General features: G+C 36.5%; 1 protein-coding gene across 1 annotated transcript in view; it reads left to right on the plus strand.

Annotated features, from left to right (window-relative positions):
- GEMIN5 (gem nuclear organelle associated protein 5) overlaps nt 1-17,865 on the plus strand; it is a 30,656-nt gene that overhangs the window by 9,933 nt on the left and 2,858 nt on the right. Inside the window, exons 10-25 of the mRNA XM_070937180.1 lie at nt 393-475; nt 817-953; nt 3,718-3,791; nt 4,500-4,681; nt 5,085-5,224; nt 6,316-6,487; nt 7,507-7,734; nt 8,263-8,370; nt 8,485-8,613; nt 9,707-9,802; nt 11,757-11,894; nt 12,294-12,441; nt 13,573-13,692; nt 15,137-15,347; nt 16,278-16,535; nt 17,135-17,297. Coding sequence (XP_070793281.1) covers nt 393-475; nt 817-953; nt 3,718-3,791; nt 4,500-4,681; nt 5,085-5,224; nt 6,316-6,487; nt 7,507-7,734; nt 8,263-8,370; nt 8,485-8,613; nt 9,707-9,802; nt 11,757-11,894; nt 12,294-12,441; nt 13,573-13,692; nt 15,137-15,347; nt 16,278-16,535; nt 17,135-17,297 — 2,387 coding nt within the window. The remainder of the gene's footprint in view (nt 1-392; nt 476-816; nt 954-3,717; nt 3,792-4,499; nt 4,682-5,084; nt 5,225-6,315; nt 6,488-7,506; nt 7,735-8,262; nt 8,371-8,484; nt 8,614-9,706; nt 9,803-11,756; nt 11,895-12,293; nt 12,442-13,572; nt 13,693-15,136; nt 15,348-16,277; nt 16,536-17,134; nt 17,298-17,865) is intronic.

Raw genomic sequence — 17,865 nt, forward strand, 5'->3', positions numbered from 1 at the left:
TCTTAGCCTTTGAGAAGTCACAGAAAAGGGCAAAATTTATCAAGAGAGGGGGTCATTAATATTGTTACTGTCTCTTGTGTTGAGAAAATACAAAGGAAATTGATGCCATTCTTCTGTGTTCAACCAGACATACTTTCAAGGAGTGCAGGAGGATTGTGGAAAATGATGTTCTAGCTTAAAGGAATTGTTAGACTTTTCCTCATTTCTATTTGTATTTTAAATAATGCTGAAGAAGGTTACTTCAGATTTTGTCATGTGTTTCTTTAAAAATGATGGGTTTGGTTTGGTTTGCTTTGTTTAATTTTTGTTTTGTATTTTATCTTTTTATGATAAAATAAATAATAAATAAAAATAAAAAAATGATGCCAATTTTGTATATCTTTTCCTGCTAGGCCTCCACAAGTCTCCAGCACATACCATAAGAAAACTGTGTATACTTTAGTTTGGGGACCTCCAGTTCCTCCACTGTCTTTACGTAAGTCATATAAATTTATTTATAGTTTTTGCATGTCCACATATTGTGATAATGCTCTAGAAATAGCATTATCTTCTCCCCCACATGGTGGACATGTTCAAACTTTATTAAGTTTATAATATAATCATAATCAGGAATACTCAAATTGACCATTGCTCTTTGCAGTAATTTGATTATTTAAATCATCAGTTATGTTGCATGATAGTGCTTTGATCCAATAAAGGTTGATGAAATTATTATAATAAAAGACATATTTAAAATAATAAGTTTTAGATTTTTTAAATACTGATTACATTAAAATATGCACGCATAAGAAACAATTGTTTTCTTATTTATTTTAGGGGGAGATGGTGATAGACCTTCCATAACCTTGTATAGCTGCGCGGGAGAAGGAGTTGTTTTCCAACATAATCCTTGGAATCTAAATGGAGAAGCTCATGATATCAACAAACTCATTCGGGAAACAAATTCAATCAAAGTGAGTAAGAATTTTGACCTAGGAATGAAAATTGCTTGTTACGTCTCCATCTGCATTATATTTCAAGTAGAAAAAAGTAATGTCTGATTTCAGAATAACTTTTGTACACTGACATAGAATGCTCAGGTTTGTGTGAATTGGGCTGTTGGCAATTCACCATCTGTAATGAAATAGATAGAAGTCAGACTGAGATTAAAATCTTAAGACAGGTAGAAAGCATGGGTAAGGAAGAAGTCCTGGTACAGAATGTTAAGAAGCTATGGGGCATGAAATTCACAAGTGAATAGCAAAAAGTTCAGAACTGAACTTGATTGAAGAAGGGTAATAGCTCATATTCAAGATTACAATGTGGCATTATGCGTGGCAACACAAACTAACTTTTCTGCCTTATTGTGTTAGTCAGTGTACCCTAGCAGCTCTGTTTAAGATGACTACCAGTCTTCTGAAGAACAATTACTAATTGCTACATGCAACATTCTGCTGATAAAAATTATTCCAATTTGCTCAGGTCTAGAATTTGCTGATGAAGTGATTGGGATGCATCATGTGATGTTCCTAGAACTCGTTTCAGCTTCTTGATTCTAAACAAGTAATAAAATAAAATGCTTTGAAATATGTTTGCTTATAAGAATTATATGTAAATAAAAGGCAAAGCATAAGCAATGAACAATTAAACAAAACCAGTAAGACTAAATTTTATGAAGAAATTTCCCAGCATTGTTAAGGTCAGTACAGGTAATCCTCGACTCACAACCACAATTGAGCCCAAAATTTCTGTGAAACATTTGTTAAGTGAATTTTGCCCCATTTTACGACCTTTCTTGTCACAATTGTTAAGTGAATCACTGCAGCTATTAAGTTAGTAACCTAGTTGTTAAGTGAATCTAGCTTCCCCATTCACTTTGTTTGACAGAAGGTCACACAAAGTGATCACATGACTAGGACATAAATTTGAGTCAGTTGCCAAGTGTCCAGGTTTTGATCTCATGACCATGGGGATGCTGCAACAGTCATAAGTGTGAAAAACAGTCATAAGTCACTTTTTTCAGTGGCGTTGTAACTTCAAATGATCACTAAATGAACTGTTGTAAGTTAAGGACTACCTGTATATACTACTTAAGAGAACAAAATGTTAGATAAACTAATCAAAATGGAATGTTGGTAGGGGTCTGAAAAATACAGGTTTAAGGAAACAATGGGAGAAAAATGGTTGGAAAAAAGGAACCATTGATTAAAGTAGAACTGAAGCAAAATACATAGGCATTAGTGAGAGCATTAGGCAGCAGTGGACATAGGCTATTACTGTACAGTTATGATCTAGTAATCATTAGCAGTTCTGACTTTCATGAGCAGATTAGCAGTTCTGACTTTCATATATTACTCAGAGCCTATAAGAAAAGACCAGAATAAAAATTCTAATAAATAAATTCAATACCGCCTTGAATTTCCCAAGCAATCTTTAAAGCATAAGACACTATTTTGTTTTTTCTATCATCATCTTCACTGGAAATCTGTTAAACATTTAAAACTTTTAAACATTTGAAAGTTTCATTCTTCTGTTATAACTTCAGAAAATGTTTAAAAGCCTTCCAAGTAGATTGACCAGATCCACTGATTATGGAACTTTCATTATATCAAATCACTATGTTATCTGTTGTACCAAAATTCTGGAGCCTTTGCTGCTGAGCAGCTGATTGGTGGTTGGATCAGCCTCCCAGAATACTGCCAATCAGCTGTTTTAGGTGGGGATCACTGCCGCTATTCACTGCTGCCGATCACCTCCGTTCACTGCCATCGCCACCACCATTTGGCGGCAGTAGCGATCCCTGCCACCTAGAACAGCTGATTGGCGGTATTCCAGGAGGCCGATCCAACCGTCGATCAGCTGCTCAGCAGCAAAGGCTCCAGCATTCCCGCCGTCGCAGGAGGCTCAGCTCAGTTGACCGGTGGTGGGCGCAACGGAGTAGAGCCCCTGATGAGCCACGTGCTGGGGCTGCAATAACGTGCTGAAGTTGACCAGGCTGTTTGCTGCAAGGACGCTAGCCAGATGAATACCGGATGGATGCTGGGAGGCAGAGGCAGATTTTTTTTCTTGTTTTCCTCCTCTAAAGCTAATGTGCGTCTTATGGTACAGTGCGTCTTATAGTGCGAAAAATACAGTACAATCTTTTGACTGATTTAAGATTTTAGAAAAATTATATCTGCCTGTGGACTGAAAAAATCAATTAATTTTTGCAAAAATTTAAATAAACAAATTATATGGTGGCTTTTTTCGTTTATTCCTTTTATATATGCCTTTACTTTGTATAATTTCAGGCAATGTACATAATGCTCTGACCTCTCAAAACAACAATCCTATGAAGTAGGTTGGGCTGAGAGAGAATGTGACTGATTCAAAGTCACCAAACCAGTTATCTAGCCTAAAGAAATATTAAATTATATGGTCTCCAGGATTTTAGTCTAATATCTTGACCACTACACATCAAGCTGTTTTTTCCCTTTGTCTGGTAGTAACTGCTAGATCAGTGTTTCTCAACTTTGGCAACTTTAAGATGTGGCTTGCTGGGGAATTCTGGGAGTTGAAGTTCACATGTCTTAAAGTTACCAAAGTTGAGAAACACTGTGCTAGGTTATTGTAAAAATTGATACAATTCCCTGATTTCCTCTATTCTCCCTAAAAACCTTCAGTTGACTATTTTTACATTATTTATTGAATGGATGTCAATACTATTAATGCTCTATAATTTTATTTATTTTCTTGTAGCACAAATTACCAGCACATACAGAAATCAGCTGGAAACCAGATGGTACTCTCTTGGCTATTGGTAATGAAGATGGGTATGTGCTGAAATTTTAACTCAATGCTAATTTGCCATTTAGTAGCAGGTATAGTGGTTGAGAGTCAAGTATATTGACCAGCCTTTCTCATTTCTTTTATTTTATGACAGATTACCTTTTGAACTCCTTTACAGGGCAACAGATTCAGCATAAAATTCTTCAGTGATTTTTAAAAAATATACCAGTAATTACTTAGTTCACAGAGAAATTTCCCCAATAGATATGAGCAAATAAAGTATGTGCAGACAAAATGACATCTCCAGAAACTTGACTGATAGTGATGTCATGATGTGTTTGAGTGCCTGACTATATGTTCTTGACTTGTCACTGTTTTAATATGTAATTGAAAAGGTTAATAATTGGATTCTATCTGATTTGAGCCCTTTTTATGTCTTATCTAATACCATTCCATTTTAATGTCACGGAATAAAATTTGCCAAATCTTTATATCATCATACTTCATGGTTTAAGGCATCCCTACATTCATAAAATTATCATATCATGCAAGCAGATATAACATATCAAAAATATGTGCATATTTACAAATAGAGATGGCTGTGTTATTGTAATAAAGTATTCCAATTTGCAGGATATTCAGGGTGGGATTGTAATGTATGTATATGAATTGTTTTTGGAGAACAGAGATTAAAGTTCTTATTTCTCCCATCAATTTCTGTATTAACTGATACTTCCTTTTTAATCTTGCAGATCAATTGAAATACTTCAGGCTCCTCATTTGAAACTGCTGTGTACCATCCAGCAACATCATAAACTTATCAATGCTATCCGTTGGCATCACGACCATGGGACACAACCAGAACTGAGTTATATGATAGCTTCTGGCTCAAATAATGCTACTATTTATGTACATAATATCAAGAATGTTGTAGGTGACTATGTTTCCAGATCTTGCCACCAGTCACTGTTTAAACTGTTATTTCTCACCTTCTTCTATATTATTTTGAATAAGATCACGTGTAATTGTTCAGGTCTAAAGTAAAACATGTTTTAAGCTTTACCTCCTGTAAAATAGCCAGTCCACAATGGGAAAATTGTTCTCTTGATGAAAAGGGTCAGAATATTATTCAGGAAGATCCAATGCAGAAATAATACTTAATTGTTTTCTTCTATTTCATCTTTTTTTTCTTTATAATTTTCTGTATTATTTGTTGTTTCTTTTTTCTCTTTGGCTTCCTGTATTCATTACTTTTAATGTTCTAAACATGTTTTAAAATTATATAAAAAGTAAGTTGTAAGATTTGAGCTAATTCAAACATTATGTTTTCTCTTTAGAGAGTTCTCCAGAGAAACCTGTAATAATCACAGAGCCTTTTCGTACTCTGGCTGGACACACAGCCAAGATCACTAGTTTGTCTTGGAGTCCACATCATGATGGAAGATTGGTATCTGTATCCTATGATGGCACTGCCCAGGTAATGCTTGTGGATTTATTTTAATGGATTTTTCCTATTCTAATCCCAGGTTCTCCAAAGAGGTCAGTATCAACCTCACAAGGATCAATGGGACTATCCATTATTGTGGATGGATCCATTAAGAGCCGTGGTGGCGCAGTGGTTAGAATGCAGTAATGCAGGCTACTTCTGCTGACTGCCGGCTGCCTGCAATTTGGCAGTTCGAATCTCACCAGGCTCAAGATTGACTCAGCCTTCCATCCTTCCGAGGTTGGCAAAATGAGGACCCAAATTGTTGGGGGCAAGATGCTGTCTCTGTGAAGTGCTATTGCTATTGTTATTATTGTGCAGTAATATTATATAGTTACAGTACTATTTGTTAAATTAATATAATAAACATTTTGGGGTTGAACAATCTGAAACTTTGTGAAAGAATTTATGAGCTGAAGAATTTGGGAACCCCTGATCTAATCAAATCAAATAGATAGAATTTTTAAGAATGCCTTGATTAAAAAAAAAAAAATAGTAAGGAAAAGCCAAATTTGGAAAAGCAGATTCTCATACTGCATTTTGTATTTGTTGGAAATTCAGGACACTCATTGCATAAATTGTCATTCTGTGGAATATGTAGGTAGAAGCTTTTGCCACCTAAAAGCAGAATGTGCAGGATTTTATTTGTCATTGTATATGTTTATGACTATGAAAGATTTAGTGAATGAGTGAATTCCGTCCTGTCCGTTGTCCTTACCATGGTTGAATGTGTCATCTGGCCTCCACAGTACAAATATAAAAAGCGGGAGCCAAATTTTAAAAGCATAATACAAATTAGAAACAAGCTTATAGAGGTGATGGATTAGAGCCTTATATGGGCTTTTTCAAATAATTGATTTGTGTGGCCTGAAATAGAATAGATTTGGGGGTTCACCTGATTTAACAAACCTGCAGTGGACACATTGCCCTCTAGATAATAAGGTAAAAAGCATGTAAAGGTTAGTTAGAACATTATACAGAAAAATACAGGTAAGTATTATCTAATTTTAATTTAATATCACGTCTTTTGAGATTATTTTACTGGGAAAACCATGTGGGACTGATGAGACATTTGTTCACAGGTTTGGGATGCTCTCAAAGAAGAGCCTTTGCACAATTACAGGGGACACCGAGGCCGTCTGCTCTGCGCACAGTGGTCACCTGTGGAAACAGAGTCCATTTACACTGGGGGTGATGACTTTTCTGTTCATAAATGGGTAGCTTTAAAGCAAGAGCACATTCGCCCTCCCCAAGGTCAGTAAATTATTAATTCATACTTTGACATTTCAAGAAGAATAAAAAAAAATTCCAAAGGTTTATAATTATATTATAAATCTTCCTTTATAAGATTATATATAATTGTTCTTTTATTTAGTCATCATTTTTTAGTATATTTATTCCAGAATTAGTAAGAACTAAAGCTTCCTAAAAATGCAATATTCATAGAAGAGGCAGGGAGAACAGAGAGCATATTCCAACTGCAGTTCTTTTGATTAAAAGGAAATTAATCTCCTAAAGTGCATGTGCACAGACCGTTTTCTTTCTCCTTACATTTCCTTCATTTGGGGGAACCCAAATTGTAATTGTATCTACAATTATTTTTATTGGGGGGGGTATTTTAAAATTTTGCTTGTGGCCCACAGTCACTTTGGTGATGGGGGAAGCTAAATAAATAAATAAATTTCTCTTCAAGCACCATCTAACCATGATTCCTGAAAACCAGAAGGATAGTTGATTGTAGAATAGGTCTTGACAAATAGAAAGACTAAGGAAATCTCTGATTCAAACAAAGGAACAGAAAATCTCATTCCCTTCCTATGTGATTCAACCACTGTCATTTTGCATCATTGTCCTCTCTGCTGTCCTTGTCTTGCCCTTTCCCAAGTTTAAATGTGCCCTCTGGCCTCCAAAATATTGTTTTCCCCCAAACTTTGGAAATAAAATTTAAAAAGCAGAAAACTAATGTACTATCTCTTGTAATGCATTTCATGTTTTGTAATCCGTTCAAAGGAACCAATTTGGTGCAATGATTAAAGCATCAAGCTAGAAACCAGGTGATCATGGGTTCTAGCCCTGTATAGACATAAAGTCACCTGGGTGACTTTGGGCCAGTCACTTTTTCTCAGTCCTAGTAAATGGGCAATGGCAATCTTCTTAGAAAACTGCAGGGAGTCATCCTTGCAGCTGCCAAGAATCAAAAAGTATGTATAAGAGAAGAAAGAAAAAGATTAAGAGGAATCCCTAAAGCCTGTAAAAGCATTTCTGTTTATTAGGTAAGAAGAGTATTGAGTTAGAGAAAAAAAGAAGCACTCAGGTTAAACAGAAAGTGAAGAAAAAGAAGAAACCTTTGGGGAAGTTGGCTTCTGCACAGAATATAAATGACTGGATAAATGTTGGTGAAACTATGAAAGAATCTCCCTTGGAAGACAATGGGGTTTCTGACCCAGAAGGAGAAAAGGAACAGCATGAGCAAGAGACAGCTGAGAAAATTTCCACAGAAGGTACATAACAGTCTGCATCTCTAATCATAGCTACAGTAATTGTCTTAATAAGCTGGAGAATAGCGTTTAAGCTATAGAAACTTAACATGATTATGAGAGATGACTATTTTATTGCTCACCTCTAGAAAGGCAAATACTTGACATTCAGCCAGAGTAGAATCTCTTGGTCTCTTCTTCCTTCAAATCATAATGTTTGTTTTTTAAGTAAACACTGTTCTTTATCTAATGGGGCCAGAGATTAAGAAAAACAGATGACTTGTCCCGTTATCATGTTTTCTTTCTTAATTCTGAAACCTTGCTTGAGTAGCTGTTACTGAGAGGATAGCCTTTTCTTAGCTCTCAGTGACAGCTTCCTTGTTTTGCAGTTTCCTTGTTTTCAGTTACATTGACAGATAGAGCTAATGAATTTATATAAACAAAGATATACTGCATATCTATTTTATCCTCCTATAGTTTCTCTGTGGTAGTTTGTAGCAGAATCATATTACTGTAGGCATTGCACAAATTTAAGTTGTTCTTTCACCACAGTTGACAGTGATTCAACAACTTGTCCACCATCTGTCCATGGCCCGGATAGCCTGAAACCTTCTGTTTTGGTTAAAACTCTACCCATAAGGAAGGATCCAGTTAAGCCAGGTTTGTACACATTATTTGTAAATAAAGAATTATTTATATATAATCCTTCAAAGTCTTGGCATAGGGATCAGCAGTTGTAGTCAGGATATGAGTTTGTAGCAACTCTCTTTTCAGGAGCGGATATTTCTGTGAAGAGAAAAAAGCCTCGATCGATCCTGCCTCTGAGCACATCTATGGACCACAGGTCAAAGGAGGAACTGCACCAGGACTGTCTGAGATTAGCACATTTCTTACATTCCAGAGGTAAGACAGGAAGTATGCACCATACAATGATAACTTCATATCTTAAATAGTCCGTTAGCCTGATTTTGTGGCTTTTTCAAACTATATATAGCAGAATATATTAACACCATGTTTGTTCCATAGTTCCATTAGTAGTATGAGAAAATTGTATGTCACAAAAAATAAAATGGCATAGTGTATAACTGAGGCTGGAAACCTATTCTGACCCAGTGCCTGGATTGCCAGCAAGGCAGTGGTGAGTTGCTCCCAGTTCGGTCCGGTTGTATAAAACCGGTAGTAAAACCGGTGGGAGACTCCGCCCATCCGCCACAACATCATCATGGGTGATCTGCGCATGCGCAGAAGTGCACATGCTCCCGTTGCGAACCGGTAGTAAAGGTAAGTAGAACCCACCCCTGCAGCAAGGATTTGAACTTGCAACAAAAACAGGGATCTTGGAACGATTGCAGGAGGAGAAGAGTAAAAAGGTCTCTGTGCTTTTTACCAAGTGCTTTTTATCAAAACTGCTTTTTGGCTGCAGTCCAGGAGGAAAAGAGTAATCTTAATTGGGAAAGGCTTTAATACCACATCCCTAGCAGTCTCATCCCTAGATACCTCTTATTCTTTTCAATCTACTCTGTTTGGGAAACTAAACAGAGCATGGTTTCCTCCCCCCAAGCATGATGTCACTTTGACTTCATTTCAACTGGAAGAACATATTTATGTAGTGTCTCAATTATCTGGGTATGCATAAGTCTCCTTTTTAGAACAATATATGAAGATCTGTTCACACCATGTAGTCAGCATAGCCAGGACTCTTGAAGCTTGATATAGCTGCTTTGAAGCCATTATAACCTAGTCATATGAGCACCTGTACATAGAAAACATTTTGATTTAGTGGCAGAACATACGCAGAAGATTGGGAGAGGAACTCTGAAGCAGCCAGAAGCAGCAGGTTCAGAACAGGGTACACAACGCTGCTAATTCTTGCAGTAAGAAAAAATAAATTAACGTATATACCGGTATATGTTAAGATTTATTTAAGCTATAGGAAGCACCTTTCTTTCATCACAAAGATCATAAATGTGATAAATCTTTGTTACTTTCCTGGTAGAGTTGAATGAAGATTTGACCTCTTCTTCAAAAGATCCTATCCATTTGGGTCTGTTCACAGATAGACCTGCTCTATATAAAATGATGGAAGCAGAAGGTTAGTATTTGGATCATTAATCACTTCATTTGGTTTGGGTAAGGATGAATAGTAAATAGGATGTAATATTTGCATGTAAAAATGAGTTGTTAAACTATGGCTCATAACCATGAGTTGTTGGAACAACCCAGCATCACTTTCCAGATAAAACAATTGTTTGTTTGTGGATTGTTTTCTCTCTGTTTCAGTTGTTCTTGCCTTGAACCGCTGTGGATTGGTTAGTGACTTAGGACAAACATACTAACAATAAACCAGGAAAACATAAGAAGACTTTCTATTAGGATACAACACTAAGCTGTAGTTGCAGTCAGTAAACCAACACAAACAGTTTCAAATTATATGCTGCTCTAAAGCATATTTTATTGCTAACCAATCTCACAACATCCTTAACCAAATGTTAGAGTTTCTTTTGCCTTCCAGTCTCGATCTTGTTTCTGAAGGGTTTACTCAGAAATTTTCACTGTATTCTCAGTTATTTTCTGGAGTTTCATTGTTGCCCAACATATCTTCCGTTGTTTCCTTTTCCTTTCTCTTCCATCTCTGAACCCTCCTCAGTATTGGCTCTGAAGCAGAGGTGGGTTTCAGCAGGTTCTAACCAGTTCTGGGGAACCCGTAGCGGAAATTTTGAGTAGTTCGGAGAACCGGTAGTAAAAATTCTGACTGGCCCTGCCCCCATCTATTCTCTGCCTCCCAGGTCCCAGCTGATCGAGAGGAAATGGGGATTTTGCAGTAACCTTCCCCTGGATTGGGGAGGGAATGGAGATTTTACAGTATCCTTCTGGAGTGGGGAGGGAATGGAGATTTTACAGTATCCTTCCCCTGCCACGCCCATCAAGTCATGCCATGCCCACCAAGCCATGCCCACAGAACCGGTAGTAAAAAAATTTGAAACCCACCACTGCTCTGAAGTAATCCTGGCAGCAGGTTACCATCATATAGGTCTCTATTTCCATAAAGTTGAGTTATTTTGGTGATCATGGGAGGGAATTAAAAGTCATATTCAGATAGAATTTGATTTTTTTAAATATACTATACCTGCTGCTTCTAATTTTAATTGAATGTTGGTGACTTCTGTAGTGGGTAATCAGATACTTAAAATTGCATCTGTTAATTTGGGGGGGGGTTTACTTTAATTCAGTTGAATTATCACTTATGAATGACCTCTAATTAGATAACGATTGTGTTTTTCAAAAGGCAATTAATACTACACTGACAGTGCTGTAATTGTTAAGGTGGGTTGGCATTGTGGAGACTCAGGTTCTAATCCAGTCTCAACCACAGAAATTCACTGGGTGCCTTTGCACAATTGACTAATTAATTAATTAATTAATTAATTAATCTTTAACAGTTAACTATTTAATACAATTAACTCTTGAGAGCCAGTGAAGGCACCAGGCTTGAAAGCGGCAGATAATGAGTTCTAGTCCTGTCTTAATCATGAAAGCCAGCATATGACTTTGGGCCAGTCTCTCAGCCCAACCCATTTCACAGGATTGTTGTTGTGGGGAAAATAGGAGGAGGAAGGTGTGTTGGATATGTTCTCCAGCGTGAGTTATTTATAAACATAATAAAGACAAGATACAAGTAATAGGAGGATGAGCAGTTTAGAAATATGAAATAGAAAGAAAGAAAGAAAATAACTCTCAGAATAGTTCAACTGATAGGGTTGTTACTGTGAGGAAAAAGGGAGGATTTAATTTTATCAGGAAAAGAAAACTGAAATGGTGAAAACAGTTGAATTAGGGGAGAAATCTTAAAACTTATAGAACAGTATAGCAAATAAAAACTACATAAATAGTCATTTGAATTCAAAAGCATTCTTAAACTGAGGCAAGAAATAATAACACAGAATGAGTTGCAAAGTATAGCTGTCTATGGATTTTCTTGTTGCTTTTTGATGTTGCTGCTGTGCACATTGTTCAGAGCATATTCAACATAATGGTTCCACCCACAGGAAAAAGTCATTTAGGAAATGGACACCCTGAACTATTTCAACAACTCATGTTGTGGAAAGGAGATCTTAGAGGTGCTCTTCAATCAGCTGCAGAAAGGGGAGAACTGACAGATCAACTAGTGGCCATCTCACCAATGGGTATGTATGACACTGAAGAAAATCTTGCTATTTGGCATCCAATACTAGGCAATACTGAAAAAATGATGTGTTGCTCTAAACTACTTCCCTTCCTTAATTTAAAAATCTTACATTGGTTTTATACTGCAGGGCCAAAGTAGCTGCAGTGGAAATGGTCAGAAGTGTCAGGCTAGGATTGGGGAAATTCAGGTTCAAGTGTGGAGTTGACCCTGGAATTCAGTGGGTGTTCTGTAGTCAATCTCTCCCAGCCAAATATATCTCATGGGTTCAATGAGATGAAATCTGGGAAGGGTCCTCCCACCCATGTTTGAACAAAAAAAAATAGAATGTAAATAACAAATCATGTGTTTATTTCTCTCCATGTTACTTTATTTATTATTGTTCCCCTCTTCCCTTCAGCTGGCTACCAGGCCTGGGCCTCTACTATAGAAGCTTTTACAAAGCAGTTGTGTTTTCAAGAGCAGTATGTCAAGGCTGCCTCCTATCTCCTTTCTCTTCATAAAGTGTATGAAGCTGTGGAACTACTGAAGTCTCATAATTTCTTCAGGTCATTACAGTGCTATTGTTTCAATTAGTTTTGGTATAGAATTGAGAATCTTTCTTTTTGGAGAAAAAAATGATTATATCTAGATTTCATGTAAATCAGAATATAGCATATAGCATAGTTAGCATTATAAAGGGATTATTTTATATCAGTATCAATATAAGATCATGTTTAATGTTATTAATTTCTCCTGCAGTCTATTATTTAACATTAAAATGTGTGTATCTAGTTGTTTTGTATTAATAGTCTAATACTGTTCTTCATTCCAACTGTTTTTATATGGGAATCAACATTAGATCATTTGATCCCATCTTCCCCATATCCAGTGATGTTTGTAGAGGTATTTGTTTATTTATTTCCATTAATGCAAAACCAAGAGCACAATGGTTGTAAAATGAAAGGATAATAGGAATTATGTTAAAAATAGGAATATATAATTGCAGAGTAAATCAATGAGTAGGAATATTTCAAAGATATATATTTAATGTGAAGCAATTTAGAACTAAGGAGAAATTTCCTGACAGATAGAACAATTAATCAGTGGAACAACTTGCCTCCAGAAATTGTGAATGCTCCAACACTGGAAGTTTTTAAGAAGAGATTGGAAAACCATTTGTCTGAAATGGTGTAGGTTTCCTGCCTAAGCAGGGGGTTGGGCTAGAAGACCTCCAAGATCCCTTCCAACTCTGTTATTCTATTCTAATGTCTTTTGGTAAAAACATTTTAATGGCAGCTGATAGCATGTGATTATATTCTAGGTGAGGGATGTGAGAAATGTTTGTAGTTGTGTTCTATAAAAAAGTTGGTGCAATTCCTTTTATCACATTTAATAAAATCAGTAATTAGTTTTCTCTGATCCTAATTCACTCACATATTCAGCTAAAAGTCATAATCTGTTAATTTAAATTATAAAGTACCAGCTTGCTTACTTGTTGCACAAATAAATTGGGAATGAATTTGTCTTTATAAGCAAAGGTTGGATGCTGCCTTGCTGATTCTTTCAGCATCTTATGGGGGAAATAATCACAATAATTATTTTTAGTTTAACTTGATTTTCACGTGAAAGAGTTCAGTATGCTAATATTAAACAGTGTGATTTATTTCAAACTAGTTTTCTCTCTTTTTCTGTCTCAGAGAAGCCACTGTAATTGCCAAAGCTAGATTACATCCTGAAGACCCAGTTCTAAAAGATCTGTACATCTCCTGGGCAGCAGTGCTAGAGAAGGATGGCCATTACTCTATGGCAGCCAAATGGTATGAGTTGCTAGAAAATATTATCTCTTCAATATATTGTTGTACCTTTCTACTAAGCAAGATATTCTCTCAATCTCTTGTCTAAATACAGAGACAATGTGTTTTTCTGTGGGAGTCTTCAAATAGGCAACATAAGATATAGGAAGAAATAAATAATACAAGTTACTGTGTTATGTATGACCTTTAGAAGGATAAAGTGCACTAGTTGTTTATTACTTCAATCAGGCTATAAATGTCCAGATTTTTCCTTTCTAAGGAATTTTGTAATGTCAAACCTAACACCACTCTTCCTTGAATTAATTGAGAATTATATTCCCAATACATAATAAATTACCATTAACTTTTTTCTGGACTTGACAGTTGTTTTGCACCTTCTACCAACTGAAAATCACTGGACCCTGGAAACAATACAACCAAAATATAATCTTAGTTCTTGTGTTTCCATTTAAGATTGAATTGCAAAGAATACTTGGTAACCTCTCAATTCCTCTTCAGTGCACATTAATGGATAAAGCAGGTATTTCCAAGAGACGAAATAAAGACATAGAATTTAGGATCTATGAATTTTGCCAGAATTTGCAAAATGTGAACCATTTTGTAAGTAAACATGAACATGAGTAATCTCAGACACAATAGCAGTCTTCCAATACTTTGAAGGGCTACCAGAGAAGAGGGCACAGACAATAATTACTGTTAAGGCACAGGTATGGATAGTTACCCTTCATTTCCAACTCAACCTGTGTGTGTCCGCTTTAGTGTATACTGTATTATTAGCCCAAATATTCAATATGCAGTTTTTAAAAGGACCATTTTATTCTTTCCTTTATTGTCATGCTTTGTATAATGAAAAAGGGATGCGATAGCTCAGTAGCTAGGACGCTAAGCTTGTCGATCGAAAGGTCGGCAGTTCAGCGGTTTGAATCCCTAGTGTTGTGTAATGGGGCGAGCTCCCGTTACTTGTCCCAGCTTCTACCAACCTAGCAGTTCGAAAGCACGTAAAAATGCAAGTAGAAAAAATAGGGACGTTTGGTGGGAAGGTAACAGCATTCCGTGTGCCTTTGGCGTTTAGTCATGCTGACATGATCACGGAGATGTCTTCGGACAACGCTGGCTCTTTGGCTTTGAAACAGAGATGAGCACCGCCCCCTAGAGTTGGGAACGACTAGCACATCTGTGCGAGGGGAACCTTTACCTTTACCTTGTATAATGATTGTGCTATTTTATGTCACCTAACAGTTTAATTTGAATCACATTACAAATTTTAAAAAATGTGGTTTTTTTCAGGTCACTCATATTTACTTACAAAATTGTTGGTATCTTACAGATTTTGTGAGAGGAATGTAAACTTGTGAGCGCAACTATAAATGCATTAAATAAATATGTTTAATGGTTAAATTTGTTCCAAATTAAAGTTTAATTCTTTGTATAAATTGTTTCATTTCAGTTACCTTGGAGCTACCTCTCCCTATGATGCTGCCAAAGTACTGGCTAAAAAAGGAGATATTACTTCACTTAAAACAGCTGCCGAATTGGCTCTGATAGTTGGAGAGAAGGATTTATCTCTGTCCTTCTCCTTGAGATGTGCCCAGGAGCTTCTTTCATCTAAGAATTGGGTTGGTGCACAAGAGGTTCTCCAGCAGCATGAGAGCTTGTTGGTCAGTGAGCATTATTTATGTCAGACATAGCTAACATGAAACAGTCATACATTGGGTTAAGGATAGTACAGATCTTGAAATTGATGCTGTCTGCTAGCCACAAAACAGTGAACATATAATTCTACTGGTTTGGGCTGGTTTGGGTTAAAGATTTGGATATGACCCTGTATATGTAAAAGCTTGAGTTAATATAAACATTTGTGATATTACTGAATATTACATACTGTTAGTATAAAAATGATTCTTTAATACAGACTTTTTATTTGTATATAGATCAAATTTCTATCACTCCATCTAGTTTTTGTTGCAACAAGAGTTTGCCACATAACAGGGTGAGCTCCCGTTACTTGTCCCAGCTTCTGCCAACCTAGCAGTTCGAAAGCACATAAAAAATGCAAGTAGAAAAATAGGGACCACCTTTGATGGGAAAGTAACAGCGTTCCGTGCTCATGCCGGCCAGATGACCACAGAGACGTCTTCGGACAGCACTGGCTTTTCGGCTTTGAAACTGAGATGAGCACTGCCCTCTAGAGTCGGGAACAACTAGCACATATGTGCGAGGGGAACCTTTACCTTTATATTTTGTTGCTTCTAGAGTGATTTATTTTTAGCTCTTTGTTTATATTCTTATAACTATTTTCAACTAAATTGAGAGACAGTTTTGTCTAGTGGTTAAGGCACCAGGCTAGAAACCTTTAGCCATGAAAGCCGGCTGAGGGATCTTGGGCCAGTCACTCACTCTCAGCCCAACTCACTTCACAGGGTTATTGTTGTGGGGAAAATAGGTATATTGAGTATGTTTGCCACCTTGAATTATTTAATAAAGATGGGATACAAATAAATATGCACACATATGTTTTATTTTTACCATGTTTTGAGAGAAATGTTTTCTCAAGATGACCCCTTAAAACGTTTTTTTCCACTTACAAGGGGCAAAGGTTGGTATTCTGTCTTCATGAATTGCTTCACAAGTGCCTCAGTCAACAGAATCCAGTGGGAACTCGATGCCCATCCACACCTTGTTACAACAGCTGGACCACCAATCAAGATCTCCATTTCATAGAAATGGTTATCGATGTATGGCAGAGTGCTTTGGGTATGAACACACCTGAACAGTTTCAGAACACATTTGAGCAGCTGAGAACTCTTGAGTACCCTCCTGCTACTAGCAATACACCTCCCAAGCAGGTAATTCGTTTATGTCCTTTGTGAGTATAATTTTCAAATGGTAGTTTGCGTTTCAGGGACCACAAAGAAATTGTATTGGATTCACAACAGTTCCTGACAAATTCAAAGTCTGTCTAGAATCATAGAATTGTATATTTTAGCAGAGGACAAAGGATTTAGTTTAGCCTTTCCTGCAATGTGCAGAAAAATCAACTAAACCAATCATAAGAAGTGACCATGTAGCTTCAAGCCTTCAAATATAGAGAACCCACAAACTTTATAAGATAGACTTTCAATTATTTTATAGATCTTAACTTACTGTTTCCATTCCAAGTATATATGGACAGAGGTAACATGTCTCCCTTAATGTTGTCTTTTTTTCTTACTAAACATCCCAGGTTCCTTCTGCCTATCCTATAGGTTTTTTCTTCGAGTTCCTTACACCTATTCATTTACGTTAGTTGTCTCATTCAAGCTCCCTTTGTAACAAATAACACATTAAAACTGTTATAATGGAAGCCAACTGATAATTATTCATAGGTTTTTGCTGTTCCATCCACTCCCATGAATTGAGACCTTTAAAATCTATCTGTATTTTCTTTTCTTTTTTTTTTTCCTAGCTGGTGTTCCACATTTCTCATGAGTTGACACTAGCATTTCTTAGTCTTCAGATGTCTTCCTGGGAGGAAACTGTGAAAGCTACCTTAAGAGCTGTGATGCGCAGTTATGACGCTGGAAACTTCAATCTTATGCAAGAGATATGCAATCTCTGCTTCCCTACAGGTGATGGCTAATTTTTCCTTGGCCTCAGTATTTCCATAGGTCCAAGAGTACAGCCTCCAGTTTTCATAATCTCTGTTCAGTTTCCTTCAAAATCTTGGTGGGTATGAGGCAACAGTATGGTAGTTTTTCTGGTTAACTTTCCCTCTACTACTGAGCTGTGAAAAAATTCTTTGAATGGCTTTGTTAAATGGGAAAAATAAAATGAGTTCAGGAGTTGAGAAGGCCAAAAAGGCAACAAGAAACATAATTATGGATTTATGATGTCTACATCACTGTGTTGCGGATTCCAACTACCTAGGATGTTTTTCTCAGAGACTACCTGATGCCATCGAGAGTTGTTATATTGTAAAATTGTATGAGAACAGAGATTCTGAGGACTACTTACTAGCACTCTTATTATGTCACAGAGCTATTTTTTTCCTTTGGTAAGAATTCTGACCAATTCCTGATCCCGCTAGAGCATTTCCCCCCCCCCCCTTTTTAATAGTTCATTTTGAGAAAAAACCCATCACTCTGCTTTTTGAGAAGATTCAATTCACATGGTTGTCATTCTTTAAACAAGTCTAAT

Source organism: Pituophis catenifer, unplaced genomic scaffold (assembly GCF_029215685.1).
Source record: "Pituophis catenifer annectens isolate HBS135680 unplaced genomic scaffold, rPitCat1.0.hap2 SCAF_2, whole genome shotgun sequence".
In the NCBI taxonomy this organism is placed as follows: Eukaryota; Metazoa; Chordata; class Lepidosauria; order Squamata; family Colubridae; genus Pituophis; species Pituophis catenifer.